This window comes from Coloeus monedula (genome assembly GCF_965178545.1).
Source record: "Coloeus monedula genome assembly, chromosome: 1".
NCBI lineage: Eukaryota > Metazoa > Chordata > Aves > Passeriformes > Corvidae > Coloeus > Coloeus monedula.
The window spans coordinates 30728689-30742683 of record NC_138781.1 but is presented as its reverse complement, the minus strand read 5'-3'; the positions used below and the strand labels follow the sequence as shown (position 1 = coordinate 30742683).

Below are 13995 nucleotides of genomic sequence, written 5' to 3'. Positions count from 1 at the left end.
TGAAAGGCAAGATCATAAATTCTCAGTCAAAATCCCTTATAGCAATCCTACTATAGTGCAAGCAATCCTACAAATAATTTTCTTTTTGTATTATGTGAGGCAGCTCAGAGAAGAATGAAAACAAAACACTATCACTATGACCTGCCTCCATTTTACAAATGCAAACATTATGCACTTGCCTATCAATTTGATTTGTGGCCACAAACTCAAGCAGTAGCCCAAAAAAAGCAGTCTTTTAATATACTAAAAACTGTATATACCAAAAAACCAGTGATATTGAAGTTCAGATGAAAATCCAGGTTGTAAAATAGGTAGTTTGATTTTTTGTGAATGTGGTGACTTCATGAACTTGATGATTCTCATAGTATTGCCTTGGTCTGTTGTGAGCAAGTAGCTGGTAGGTGCCAGCAGTTTTGCTTTAAAAGGCTTCTATCACCCTGATACAGAGCAAAGAGCACTCAAACACCATCTGTCAGTCACAGCAAACCTTTCAGGCATTTTCCCTTTCCGTGTCTGCTTAAGCATATTCATTTTGCAGATAAAGTAAGGGATAAATTAAAAATGTTGCTACCTTTATGTGTTCCTGGAGCTGGGCCTGATGCTGGCGGGTCAGGTTTTCATGCTGCTTCTGAAACTCTGCAATGAGCAGTTGTTTCTGAATTTGCTGCTGCTGCTGGATCAGGAGCAGTTCCTGCTGTAGCTGCTTTTCGCGCATAATTGGGTCCACCATGGGAACCATCATCCTGAGATCGGTTCGCAAGTCCAATGGTGAGATAGGCTCCAGTGCCACAGGGACCTCCGACTTCACATCCACTGTGGGAAGCAAACAACAAAACGTATATATGTTAAATAGAACAGAAGGAGAATAGAGAGCATTCCTGCTGGGAAGAAGACCAATTTCACTCAAAGACTGTTTCAACGTACAGACATTTAATGTACAGTACAAAACATTTAATGCAGTCTACGCTGTACTCAAACTTCAGCATTCCTACCAGCGACTGGAGATACTACAAATTATTTAGCACTTTCTTTCTGTTCTCTGCAAAAATACTCCCAGACTGCTATTCTGCTAAACAGGTTAACACACAACCCAGTTCTAAAATCAAGTTGTAGCCCAATGGAGCAATATTTAGTGAGAATCTCCTAGGCACTATTGATGCTACACAATAAACACTCAGGGCACTCCCTCAGCATAAGATGAAGGCCTAGCAGCTCCCACTGCACTGCAACAGATTTTGCAAAGCTAGTGTGTGGATTTTCAGAGGATAGTGTTACACATGAACAGCTACTCAGTGCTCCATGGCTACTGCGTATAAATATACCTGGCAAACACAGAGGAATAACATATAACATGGGAAAATAATTTCAGACACAAATTGAGATGTTTTAATACAGTTTTTTGAGAAGTTTTTGGAAAAGTGACCACCATGATTGGAGTGGATTAGACATAGCACACAGAAAATTAATTATTTAAATTCGTTGTAGCACTGTTATACATTGTTAATCCAGCATTAAAGTACTTAATGGAGGATCCTCTATTTTCTATCTCCTAATTTAAATCGAAGGGACTAAAAAGCAGCAGAAGGGAGAGATTTGATCACTTTCCCTACAATACTTGTAAAACTCTGGTTTTCACATCAAGTGAAGAGAGTGAGTGTAGCTTTATCTGTTTCAAAAGAACAAAAAACTAACAAGTAACATAACTACAAAAGGAAAATAAATAGCAGCTGAAGGTCTCTGCTAAAGCCCAGCAGTTCTGATTCCATCCACAAGAGGACAGTGAAACACAAACACATTCACTCCAGTTCCCATTCCTCCACTATCTTCACTGGAAAAAAAGATGATTAACTGAAAACAAACATGCTATCACAAATTACTTGGAAACAAGATTTTAAGCTTATTTTCTCCTTTTGCTCTGCAGCAGCTGTATTTGTTTTCAAGGAAAAAACCAAAATGAAACAGAAATATTCTAGTAAGCAGAGGCAGCAAAATTGAAGTTGAAACTGCAGCAAATGGAGAGGACTGAATTCTAACTGTACAATCAAACCCATTAGTAAGAGATTTTACAAAAAATAAGGGAAAAGGCACCAAATCTTTTCTATGCAAAAAATCTTTTCTGATCACACTTTTTTATTCTCAAAATTCTGAAAACATGCACCTTTTTTTTTTAAATCCTAATAACTGTGATTGTAAACCTTAGAGCATAATTTGGCCTCTTAACCCGCTATCCCAACAGAATGATTGTGTCTAAGTGCTTACTTTAGTTCTGAGACTAATAACTAAATTATAAAAAATCACCTTTAAGTCAGAAAAACTACTCTTGATTATAAATAATTGCCACCGACCAAGAGAAGCGGACAAGCAAACCCCCAGCCTTTCATCCCATTTATTCAGCAGCAATCCACATTCCATTTGTCTAGACTAAATATAGCCGCGTTTATACAAGAAATCAATAGTGCTTGCAGAGAGCAGAGCAAAGACATGAATATTTCATCAAACCCGGAGAGAAATGGCAATCAGCAATCTGACAGCAAACCAGTGTAGGCTGACTGGCCCGGCAGATAAGTCTCCTGTACTTGGACAATGGCTCATTGCCTGCAAGTCACAATCTTATCATCAGCACTCTTCTATTTTTAACATTAATTGCATTGTAGGTGACAAAGGTTTATCACGTTTAAAGGGGAGAGATGGATTTTCTTACATCTTCTGTGACAGGATAATAAGCCTTACTAGGAGCAGTAACTGGAGCTCAGCAAACCCTGCAGGGTCTGGTTCACAATAGTGTTTGCAAACTGAACCCCACAGGGCTTGTTTCACAATAGTGTTTGCAAACTGAACCCTGCAGGGTTTGGTTCACAATAGTGTTTGCAAACTGAACCCTGCAGCTTCTTTTGCAGATACTGGCTGCAAATCAACCTCTACGGATCTGCACGGTGATTCAGGCTGATTATAATTCCTATGTTGGACCAGCATCCCATTTCTTAATTTTCAGAGAACTTAGGATGAAAGGAGTCATCCAGATTTTTCAAACAATGGAAATTTCCTTTCACTATTAGTAAATCTGCAACTGAAACCAGGCTCAATTTGGTAAGCTACACATTTTCTAGAATTTTCACACACTCAAATAATAAATCTAGCACTGGAATATCTACTTCATCAAGTTGACCTTAACCTCATCCCTTAATGTGAGGGAAAACAAACATTAAGGTAGTTCTAGACTTCAATCCATAGAAATCAATACATAATATTTCATGTAATTTCAGTGTCAATGTATACTGACCAATAAAGACAAGCATTTATTTCCTGGCATAAATATTGCTAACAGTAAGGTTACCACCAATACTTCTAAAAACTGCTGACATAGCAAGTATTAACTTTTAGAGGTAATTACTGTCTTAAAACTGTACTAAGTAACTGTTAGCTGAGTAGTAGTCAACCTCATCAATGAAATTATTGTAAACAAGTAACTATAAGATCACCAATCAAACTGAATGGTTTGCTACTGTCTGTTTCACAGTCCTAATGCCACAGGCCAGTACATTCTTATTTGTTACTAGCTGAAAAGAAAGAGACAAAGCAGCTCCGTGGAACTACGTCAGTGTGAAAAATGTGTAATGGAGCAGAGAATCAGAATCAGCGTCTTTAAAAGCTTTGACTTCTGGCTGAAACTTCTTCCTCCCACTAGCACACCATTGCAATTTTAAGTCTCTGGAGAGCAAAGGTGATGCAGAATGTTTACTCTCATTGGGGCTTTTTATGTTTTTTCATCCCCTCTACACATATATATTCTACTGGTAAAAAATTAATGTCCTGATCAGTGCCCTCAACTTCAAACATCACGAGGAGCAGTGGGATGCAGGATCTAAGCAACAGGATTCATCAAAATATTAGACAAAGAAGGAAAGGGATGGATAATGAAAGCAAATATTAATCAGAGTTTGATAAAGGCTAACTTCACTTATTTTGCAGGATTTTTCTATCACCAATGAAGTAAAGCTGTAGCAAGCATGGTTCAGAGTGGGACCCTGTCCTCACTCTCTCCACTGCAGTCCACGGAAGATCCTTCCCAATAGCTCTGCCAACTACAGAGCAAGCCTGGGATTCCTCACTAAGGTTAAATAAAGACAAACTCTCTGAGTTCATGTCAGCTGTGGTGAATACAACAGTAGGCTGCAGAATATTAACTAAAAATGTTACTGAAAGCTCAGTGATTCCAGGAAATATGCCAAAATTTGAGTAGAAAAATATTTAATTTTCAGTTACAACACATTGCAAAAGGCATATGTATTTATTTTTCCTATAAATACTCAATTGCCTTTATCTTGAAACATAACAACAAAAACAGTCTCAGAAGAGTGTCCGTATCAATTATACTCCATAGATGGCACTTCCCACAGGGCTTTTGAAATTCTGTGGAAAGAAAATAAGATACTTGAAAAATAGCGTCCTTGTTGAGTGATTTAGATGCTTGGAGCCTGTGTAAAAAGAGGTAAAGGAGCTTGGTTGAACCCTCAGGCTTTGCTCTTTGAAACCACTCCTTACAATGGGAACACTGAACAACTGTTAAGTGTCCCACTAAGAGATGGCATTTCAAGCTCTCTTTCTGGTGACTGGTTTCAATTCCTGGTGTATTAGAAACACAAATCTTCCAAATCACAAGTGCTAAAGGAAAACATCAGAAAATAAAGCAGCCTGCTTTCTTACCACCATCTCCCAAGAGGGGCAATCTTCTTTTTTTGTTGGCAGTTACCTTAAACAAGGAATGCTGTCATCAGCTGAACAGTCACTATTCCAGATTTGAGATGCAATCAAAAAGAATGCTAGCAGACTTGCTTATGGACCATCTCGTCCAGTACATTTATGATTCTTACAGAAGAGGAACTGTGTGGACTGCTGGGACTGCAGGGATTCAAGTTAACCTTTTCCCAAAGGAATGTCTGAGTTACATTTTCAGGCTGGGACAGTAAAAAGGGCTGGAGATAGGAACAGGGCATGAAGCTGGTGAGTCTCCTTCTCCTGCCTTGGTTGTTCAAGGCAAACTTATACAGGAGAAACAGTTAAGGTTTATAAAGTAAACAAGGAGGACTACAAAACTTGGAACACTAAATGAAACTTATCACTACATGTGACAAAAGACAGATGGCAAGTTTCTCCAACCAGCAGTATTCGGTAATAAAAACATATTCCTGAAAACACACAAAACCCAAGTAAAATCTAGAAGAACTAGTATCCAAAGAAATGGCCAGACCTTACCCCAGACAGCATGCTGGTGAAGCATCACAAAGAAAAGAGAATGAGAGAGCTTATACCAGTGCTACTCTTTTGAACTCTGCTCTACAAAATAGAGCCCAACTAAAGTTATTATTAACTTGTACAGTACTTTACATAGTTTTCATATGTTTTCATGAAATGATAACAAACCAGAACAATTTTGCACATTTTAGTGTAAAGGAAACTGGCTCCATTTGGTGTCTTCATTCAAAGAAAGTGAAATCTCTTCCTTTTTGCAGAATTAGCCATCAGTCAATCATGACATAATCAGAGCACTAAGGAATTTACAGAAAAGAGCCCTAAATGCTGAGAAGAGCAGAAGATTCACCTCCTCCCTGATAAAGATAATACTTTAAATTTACTCTACAATTTAAACCTAGAATTTTTTTAACCATATTTATGTGCCAACTCATTCAGGACTTGAAAAGCACCAATACCTGAAAAGCTATAATGGTGTCTTTGAAATAGATTGAAAAAAATCTTTGAAAAGAATGAAAAAATTAAATACCATAGGAGGCTGAAAGTTGCAGAAATAAGGAACAGAGAGTAAGAGGGAAATTTTGGCAACCATGTGAAACACAAAGTAGCTGGCAGGAGATGGGACAGAGAAGGACTGGCCAGGCAGTAAGACACGAGCACAGGATGAAACACAGGAAAAGGAGTTAAAACTTCTGCTCTGAGAAGCTGCATTACAGGAGCACTGCTCCCTCTGTAACCTAAGAGCAGCCCTGGCACAGTGATGAGGTGGCAGTGAGGCCACAGTGTAAATAAGGAGCTAACACAGGAGAGATGTGTTCGTTGGGAGGATGATGGGAAATTAAGCAAGAAAAGTGGTTTTGAATAGCCATGACTAAAGAGGACTGAGACTGGCATGAAAACTGCCACAGCAATTGTTCAGTGTTCAAGAGTGCAGAAAATGTCCTAACCTGGAGCCCGTTCCCTGGAGGAGGGGCGGCTGGCAGCTTCCTGGGGGAAGCGGTGCCACAGCAAGACCTGCGTGGCAGACAGCAGGAGCGAGAAGCTGAAATGTTAAGAATAACTAGTGACATCAGAAGTACAAGTCAGATGATCAATAAACTGTGAAAGGTTAGGTTACCTCCCATGGGATGCTTTTATCATTTCAGCTCTGGTAGCTAAAGTCTTGTACCTCAATTCTCAGTTCACATAATCTGTCATTCCTCTGTTAACTTCAATATAGGCAAAGCTTCTTTATGCCACCTGAGAAGCTTGATGCAGAGCCTCTCTCAAGAGTACAGGGAAGAAAGAAGACAGCCTTCTGAGCATCTCATTTTAGCATGGGGACAGAAGCATCCAGATTTAGGATGACACTCTTAAAACTTTTTTGCAATGTATAAAATCAGCAGGTTTTTTCTCCACTCTCTCAATTATGTTAGAGAGTGCATCAAACTGAAAAAAGTGTCACCTAGATTTCACTGAATGTTATTAAATATTTTTGACTCATTATGTATCCTCATACTCACACTGGATTTTGGTTATCACAGGCAATGAAAGCAGAAAAACAGCAAATGAAAATGGAAAATTTCTTTCAAAGTTAGCACGATGACTTTTTTTTGGCAGTTAAGTACTCAACTGCACTTTGCAGTTTTAAAACTTCATCACTTGGAAAAGAAAAAAAGCAAGAAATTAAGAGACATTTCAGATAAGAAAAAATATTTTGCAGTTATTTTCTTGGATTATCTCTCAAGAGTTAGTAATTATTTCAAGAAGTACTATCATTGAATTAGAAGTGTAAGTGAACTGTCAAACTTGATGAGGCACTCAATTCAGTTTATAGTATTAAAGAGAAGTGTAATAAATTAAACTAGAAAAGTATTCCCCTTTGTTCTAAAAAAGGGATCTTATCATGATTATACCTTTTTTCTATTTCTTTTAAGTGTTTGCATACATGTCATAATGAGAAGTAAAATAAATGCAAACAGTGATCTGGGCTTTGATTTACCATACTCTTATTTCCCCAGGGTCTGGAAAGGAAGCTCAAACAACCACAAACTTCTAAAATATCAGTGAGAGGCCTTGAAATACCAACACTGAAGTTACAGTTAGCTGGCTTTTGTAAAAAATCAAAGGCTTTATTATATTGATTTACTAAAATCAGATTCCTTCTCTCCAAATAGGCTTTTGAGTCAAACAGTCATAACAAGCACAAACATAAATACCATCTAATTTGTTATTGCCAGAAAGTTTTTAAATGTTGTAGTGCTTGCTGTTTCTTCTATACTGAATACTTGAGTGAAAGTTCCACTTATGAGCCTGCCAGAGCTCATGCAAATATCAGGCCAACCACTTCTGTCACAGCAATAAAGGCAAATGTGCCCCGTAAATCACATCAGAACATGAAACACTTTTAAATTCAAACCTGGGATGATCTGCTATCAAGAAATCCAAGCTGAGCTATATTTGGGTTTCTGAGCTACTTTATTTATATTTCACCTAGTAGAACCTTTACACACACGTTTCTCTACACCCATCAGCACACAGGCATATTTTCACTTTCCAGAAAAAGCCTTTTTGATATAAGGAACACAAATACCCTAAATTCTAGACACTACTGTTGCAGGCAAAATAAAAACAGGACAAAGATAAATGCACATATAGTTAAAATGTAGAATTTCTGTGTAACTTTATTCCCAGTTCCAAAATCTATGACATAACTGATTATTCCATTAGATAATGATAATAAATCAGTGTAAATTATGGCATCAGGTTACCAATTAAACACTAGTGCGCCCTCTGCATGGTATCAATGCACAAAAAAGTGTCAGGGAAGAATGTAAAATAGCATTCTTTTGGCTGTGGATCTTCTGTGCACAAATCAGTACCACTGTCAGTGAGAACCCAGTGGTACTGGGTGGCAGCACCACTTTTGGTTAAGGAAATGTGTAGATACAATATCTCCAAGTCAGCAAGTACCAGCTTATCAGTATCTTCCAGTCACTTCAACAAAACCTTAGAATTAACTAATTAAATTGAAAGTACTGTGACATAATTGTGTGTGTGCACTTGCACACATACGTAATTCTTGCATCATATCCTGAAAAGCTAAGAAAAAATCATGGAGCAGACATGATACAAAAGGTTCCTCTCACCTCCCTTTTTAAAACATGTATAATGATTGATGCCACACACACAAGAGAAAGGCAACTCGCTTTCAGTTGTAATCGGTATCATCCCACATTAAAAGACAGTGTACCAGGTCCCCCACATTGCTATGGATGGCTGCAAGGGCACCATGGTGGGTTCTAGAGACCTGCAGTCTTTGCCTCATCACTGATCCAGAGACAATAGGAGGCTACAAAGGGTACCAAATACATTCAGAACTTAGGACTTTCACTTACTTATCTCTCATCTCTTCTCTACCTGTGAATACTACAGGCACATTTGTGACAATGTTGAGTTTACACCTGCTGAATAATTTACAGCAGTGAGGCTACCACTATTCTAATCTCAAGGTGATGACAGAGATACAGGACAGGGGGAAAAACTCTTCCTTGAAGTGAGAGTATCACAACAGCTACCATTTGGGCATGCCAGCAGGTATGTCCTGAAGTATCACAGGGCAGCATGCTCCAAGCAAATTAGACAGGGGGTGGAGGTTTGCTGAACAAGTATCCCCAAATAGCTTTCCTATTTCAGGGGTGTGACAACCAGTGCTCCAAACAAAACCCTTGGAAGGCAAGATGTAGGGCAAATCTCTCAAGGAACTGTTGGCAACTTTTTTTTTTTTAAGAAAAAAGATGACTGACCCCAAAAATGCACTGAAAATAGTATCTTCCAGTTCCTTTTTTGTTGTTGTTGTTTTTGTTGTTGTAGAAGAATACGCTCCCCAAAACACTACATCAATTAGAGTTTTGGTTTATCTCCTTTTTACCGCATAGCAAAATCTAGCATTTACACATAAGCTTACAACCTGTCTATTATACCCAGGAAATCAAGGAAGACCTTCTATTATTCCAATGTTTCTTATAAATATTTATGGAACATCCTGATTTTTGACAAGCATCAGGTTAAAAATGCTGTGGATCCTAAGCACAGAAACAGGGAGGACTGAACAGAAACCTCCCCCAGGGGAGGGGGAAAATCCAACAGAAGGATATTAATACCTTTTAAAGAATCTTTCTAATGAGATAGTAAATGTATGCCAATTGGAGAGTGGCAACACCATATTACTTACTCTGCTAGCTCAGAAATAAAGGCCTTACGTATTCTATGCAGAATTAACAGTTGCAGATGTTTATTAGCAAAGATGCTTCTGTTTGCAGAAAAATTAGACATTTTTCCTATTCTGCTCCCCTTTGTACCACGCTGCCTTGAACTGCAGCACGCACAGGGGACTCTCTCTCCCTCTGCTCACATAAAACACTGAGCATATTTGCACAGGGACTGAAAGAAAATGAATAGATAACACTAAATCGCTGGCTTGCTGTTTTTCAGAAGTCCACCTGCTGGATTACTGATACCTAGCAGCAGAAGAGTTGACAACATGCAAAGAGAAAACGCTGTGGGTAAGGCAGGGAAAATGAACGGAAAATATAGGGTCCCGGTGATGATGTAAAGCAAAGGAAAGGCAGGGTTTATTAGACTGCAGAATTCAATCAGGAGTGGGAGAATATGAAAAGGGACAAACAATGCTAATACAGCTGATGGGAATGCTAGGCAGCAGTCAAGCCCCAAAGCTGGATGGATAACGATGTCAGTAGGCAGAGAAGATGGGCTGCTCTACAGAAAGAAAAGGAGGAGTTACTGAGGAACGTCCCTCTCAGTTGATGAAAGGGTTTTGAAGGTTTTAAAGGTCTTCATCCAATTTATTTTCTGCTGCAGACAGAGTATGTCTTTCAGGGAACAATGCTGACTGCCATGCAGATGGCCTCATTTCCATTACTGAGACCTTACATAAGGCAGGCACTCCAGTAAAAGAGATTACATAAAATATACAAAAAGCATTATGAACTCACAAGCAAGTAAATGCCAATCTTCTAGGATACTTTCTTATATTTTTGTCTCATTAATGTGAAGACAGTTGTGGTTTTGTAGAGTATAGATCCAAACCATAATCATTTGCAGTAAGTAATCACAGAAAGTTTCTCTCATATTTTGCCATTTGGGGTTTGGGGGAATTACTTGAAAAATGGAGACAGACATCTCAGGTTCACAGCTGTAATCCAAATATTGAAGAATTATTCCTTTTTATACCAAAAGGGTGTCTTGGCAAAGATAAACTCTTAGATGTTTACTTTTAAAATCAAATAATGTTCTCAAGCTGAAAAAAAGTCCCAAGCTAGGTATAAAAGACCTTGTTCATGTAATTGTGTGACACACTTAGCATCATCCCTATTACACTACTTATCTAAATTGCACCTTTGCAGTTTTTTTCACTTTTCACCACAGTAAATGATTTCAAGGCTTCTTTCTCCACATCTGTGTTTATTTTTTTCTGACAATCTACTTTGATTTCTTGAAAAAGTTTTGTAAGTCTCTGCTTTAAATTTAAAAGATTTCAGATATCAATACCAACCTACTACTAATGCTACACTGTATGAGAGCAAGAAAAACTATTTCCATGATTTTTTATAATGACATAACACTAAAGTTAGAAAATATTATTCATGATTTGTGCTCTCCAGAATGGAGAGATCTCTGAAAGGCTCTCTTTGGAATGCAGAGACTTGGTTTCAACCACCAGAGGGAGTCAATCTGATTTTTCAGGACAACTACAAAACCAGAATGAACGGAAAAAGCACCTAGAAGAGAAGAACTCACTAACAAATAACTTTATTTAATCCAGATTTATGTGGATACCAAACATAATGAAAAACTATAATTGGGGTTCTCTCCATTGAGATATGAAAATCACCTTTTTCACTTCAAGGGCTCATTAACAAAACTCTTACTAGTATACTGTCCTTAAATGACTTCAGATTAACAAAATATTAAGGAATAAAAATATAATATTTTACATAAGAACAATGCTTGTATTTCTACACAGCCTACTATTCTTTCTTGAGTTCAAGACACTACTGTAGTCAAAAGTCTTTTTACCAGCTGTAAATACAGCAGGTTTTCTTCAGTTTATTCATGGTTCAGTCAACTCAATCAGCCAGCAGTTATGGATTTACAATAGTGAATACAGGAAAGAAACAGACATTTCTCCTCACTCGGACAGTCATTTGCCTTTGTAAGTTTTAAGCACTGGAAAAGCAAACTATAGAAATTATTATGATGATGGCAACTTTCTCAGTACATCAGCTGGAGATATTTTCTGTGATTATTATTCTAAATAAACACTGAAAAAAATGATTCTGCATTCTGTAATATTCCAGAAACTAATAGAACACTTCTAAAAATTCATCTGTGATGTCAAAGAAACAACAGACACCAAAAATTTCTACACAATTCTGATGCCACTTAGCAAGTGCAGTTCAGAAAACTGAAAAATCCAAAAGTTATTACCCATTTTTGTTTTTCCACATTTCAGCAGGTCCGTTTCTCTTACTAGTGGGCTGGTTTTTTCTCTCTTCATCTCATCTGACACGCAGAAAATCAGTCAAGTCAGTGGGTATTTCTTCAGTTTCAAATGAGAGAGTCTTTCTCAAGTAAGTTTCGCAAGAAATCAAATTTCCTATTAAGAAATCTACAAAAATCAGTGGGAACTCTTCTCAAATTTCAAACTCAAGTTTCAGAATCCCACAGATCAGGCCTGGAACAAGCACACCAGACTAATGGAGTCAAGCACTAGAAATTACTCTCTGAGAAACTCTCTGGGTCCTTTGAGAATCTCAGCCTAATAATTTAAATAACTCCTAGTCATATGGAAACTCCCACCCCCCACTTAACACATTAATCACTCAGAGGAGAAGTTCCCTCTCACCAGACCTAAGATGAACAACTCTCAGCACATTTAGTCCTGTTGACTGAGCTTTTGAACCTGGCTGGAAACATCATTACAACAAGCTAAAATTCTGCAATGCAAGAGGCAACTTGAAAGTAAGTGCTCAGGTTCTGCACTCTAAGCAGAACTTTTTGAGATCGATGAGATGGCATTAAAAATATGTTATGGAATTATTGTATCAGGGATTGCATATTAAAGACTGGGAGAAAAAGGCAGTACAACTAATTAAAGGCTTGCCATGGAAAAGCTGTAGTATTAATTTTAAGGTAAAGCACTTACAGAGCTTGTTACCACAAAGACCTTATTAATTATGTTTACTTTAACATGAGACTAAAACTAGAGTCTAGCCTGAATCATCCTCATCAAGGTACTGCAGAAGGCTGGGTCCCAAAATTTTCAACAAAGCATTTTAGTTGCACCAGCAGCAGCATACCTTAGTAGGTTTTTCTGTTCATAATATATGAGGGTTTTCTCAGAAATGTGAAAATTCTTCCTGACTGCTTCACTTCTTATGGTTTTTACATTTGTGCCATGCACACTGATATCTTAGGGTTATCCTGCTAAGAAACAACAGTTTATTTTGGTGAATGAGGCTATTTTCAGTGATTTTTAGATAAGCTTGTGGTTTTTTCCCCTTAATTAGGATCTGATAGTGAATACCTGCACTGAAATTTCTACAGTGTTATGCATTTCCCTGTGACCAGCCTTGGCCAAGCACCCTCTCTGCTCACTGTAAAGTTCAACTAATTAAATGAATGCTGAGACCATGGTAGTGTCCATAAAGCATGTTTCACACAATGTCCTAGGACCTGAAGGTGATGATCAATACAGTCCATGAAGCTGACTTTCCTCTGCTCACCAACATAAACCACCACATCCCAGAGCCAACACAAAATCTACACAACCACTAGCTACTCATCACTGTGGACAGAAGCACTCTGCAGAAAGTACAGGGATAGTAGGGTCTGGACATGGCATAAATAGGGAGAGAATGACCAAGAGTTAGCCCACCTACAGGAAAGGATATCTGGAAATGCAGCCAGTGGAGATGACACTGATTTCACTCATTCCAAGTACGTGATTACTATTCTGTCAATTGAGAGCTATGCACCTGATGAAATGCCACAGAGAAAAGCTGATATACAATGCTATTACCTTTCACTTTCCCACAAATCAGAGCCCCAAAGTGACCAACGCATGCTTGGTTCAGAAAGAGCTTACTTATGCACCTATAAAATTCCATTTCATTTCCAATCACATCTACATCTGCCAGACAAAAAAAGAAAACTGAAGCTGATAGTCAACACACACGTAAAACAGCTTCTGATCTTAAATGCTTTTTGAATACAGTTAAAATGAATAGCTCAACTCCACACCAGAAATGCTAAAAAAAAAAAACATATGATCTTTCTTAAAAAAATGGGACAACAACCAAATATCACTGTCCATTATCACCCTTATTTATCCATTCCCAGAATTTGTATCATCTTTTGTAGAGTTTCTTCCACCTCATCTTAGAGGACATTCTGACAGAGAGCTGAGAAATATGTCTTTTACTGAAATAAATGTTACACAGTTCTAAGAATTTGCACAATTCACTTCCTTTGCTCTTCCTTGACAATGTCTATTTAGAAGAGATCTATTTATTCCTCACCACATTTCACAGTTCCTGTTTCTAAATGAGAATCATATTAACAAAGGGTAGAAAGACACAAACATGACTAAGGAAACAAAGACTGGTTTTTTTTTAATGTAGGTACAGTGGTGTTTCCAGAGGGAAAGACATTCCAAAACCTTCAAAGATGGGCCTCAGTGCA

The 13995-nt window shown here is 37.9% G+C and overlaps 1 protein-coding gene across 10 annotated transcripts in view; it reads right to left on the bottom strand.

Moving 5' to 3' along the window:
- Nucleotides 1-13995, bottom strand: part of HDAC9 (histone deacetylase 9) — a 456537-nt gene that overhangs the window by 223614 nt on the left and 218928 nt on the right. For all 10 annotated transcript variants that reach the window (XM_082290871.1, XM_082290873.1, XM_082290872.1 and 7 more), the window contains one exon: nt 572-813. In XM_082290871.1, coding sequence (XP_082146997.1) covers nt 572-813 — 242 coding nt within the window. The remainder of the gene's footprint in view (nt 1-571; nt 814-13995) is intronic.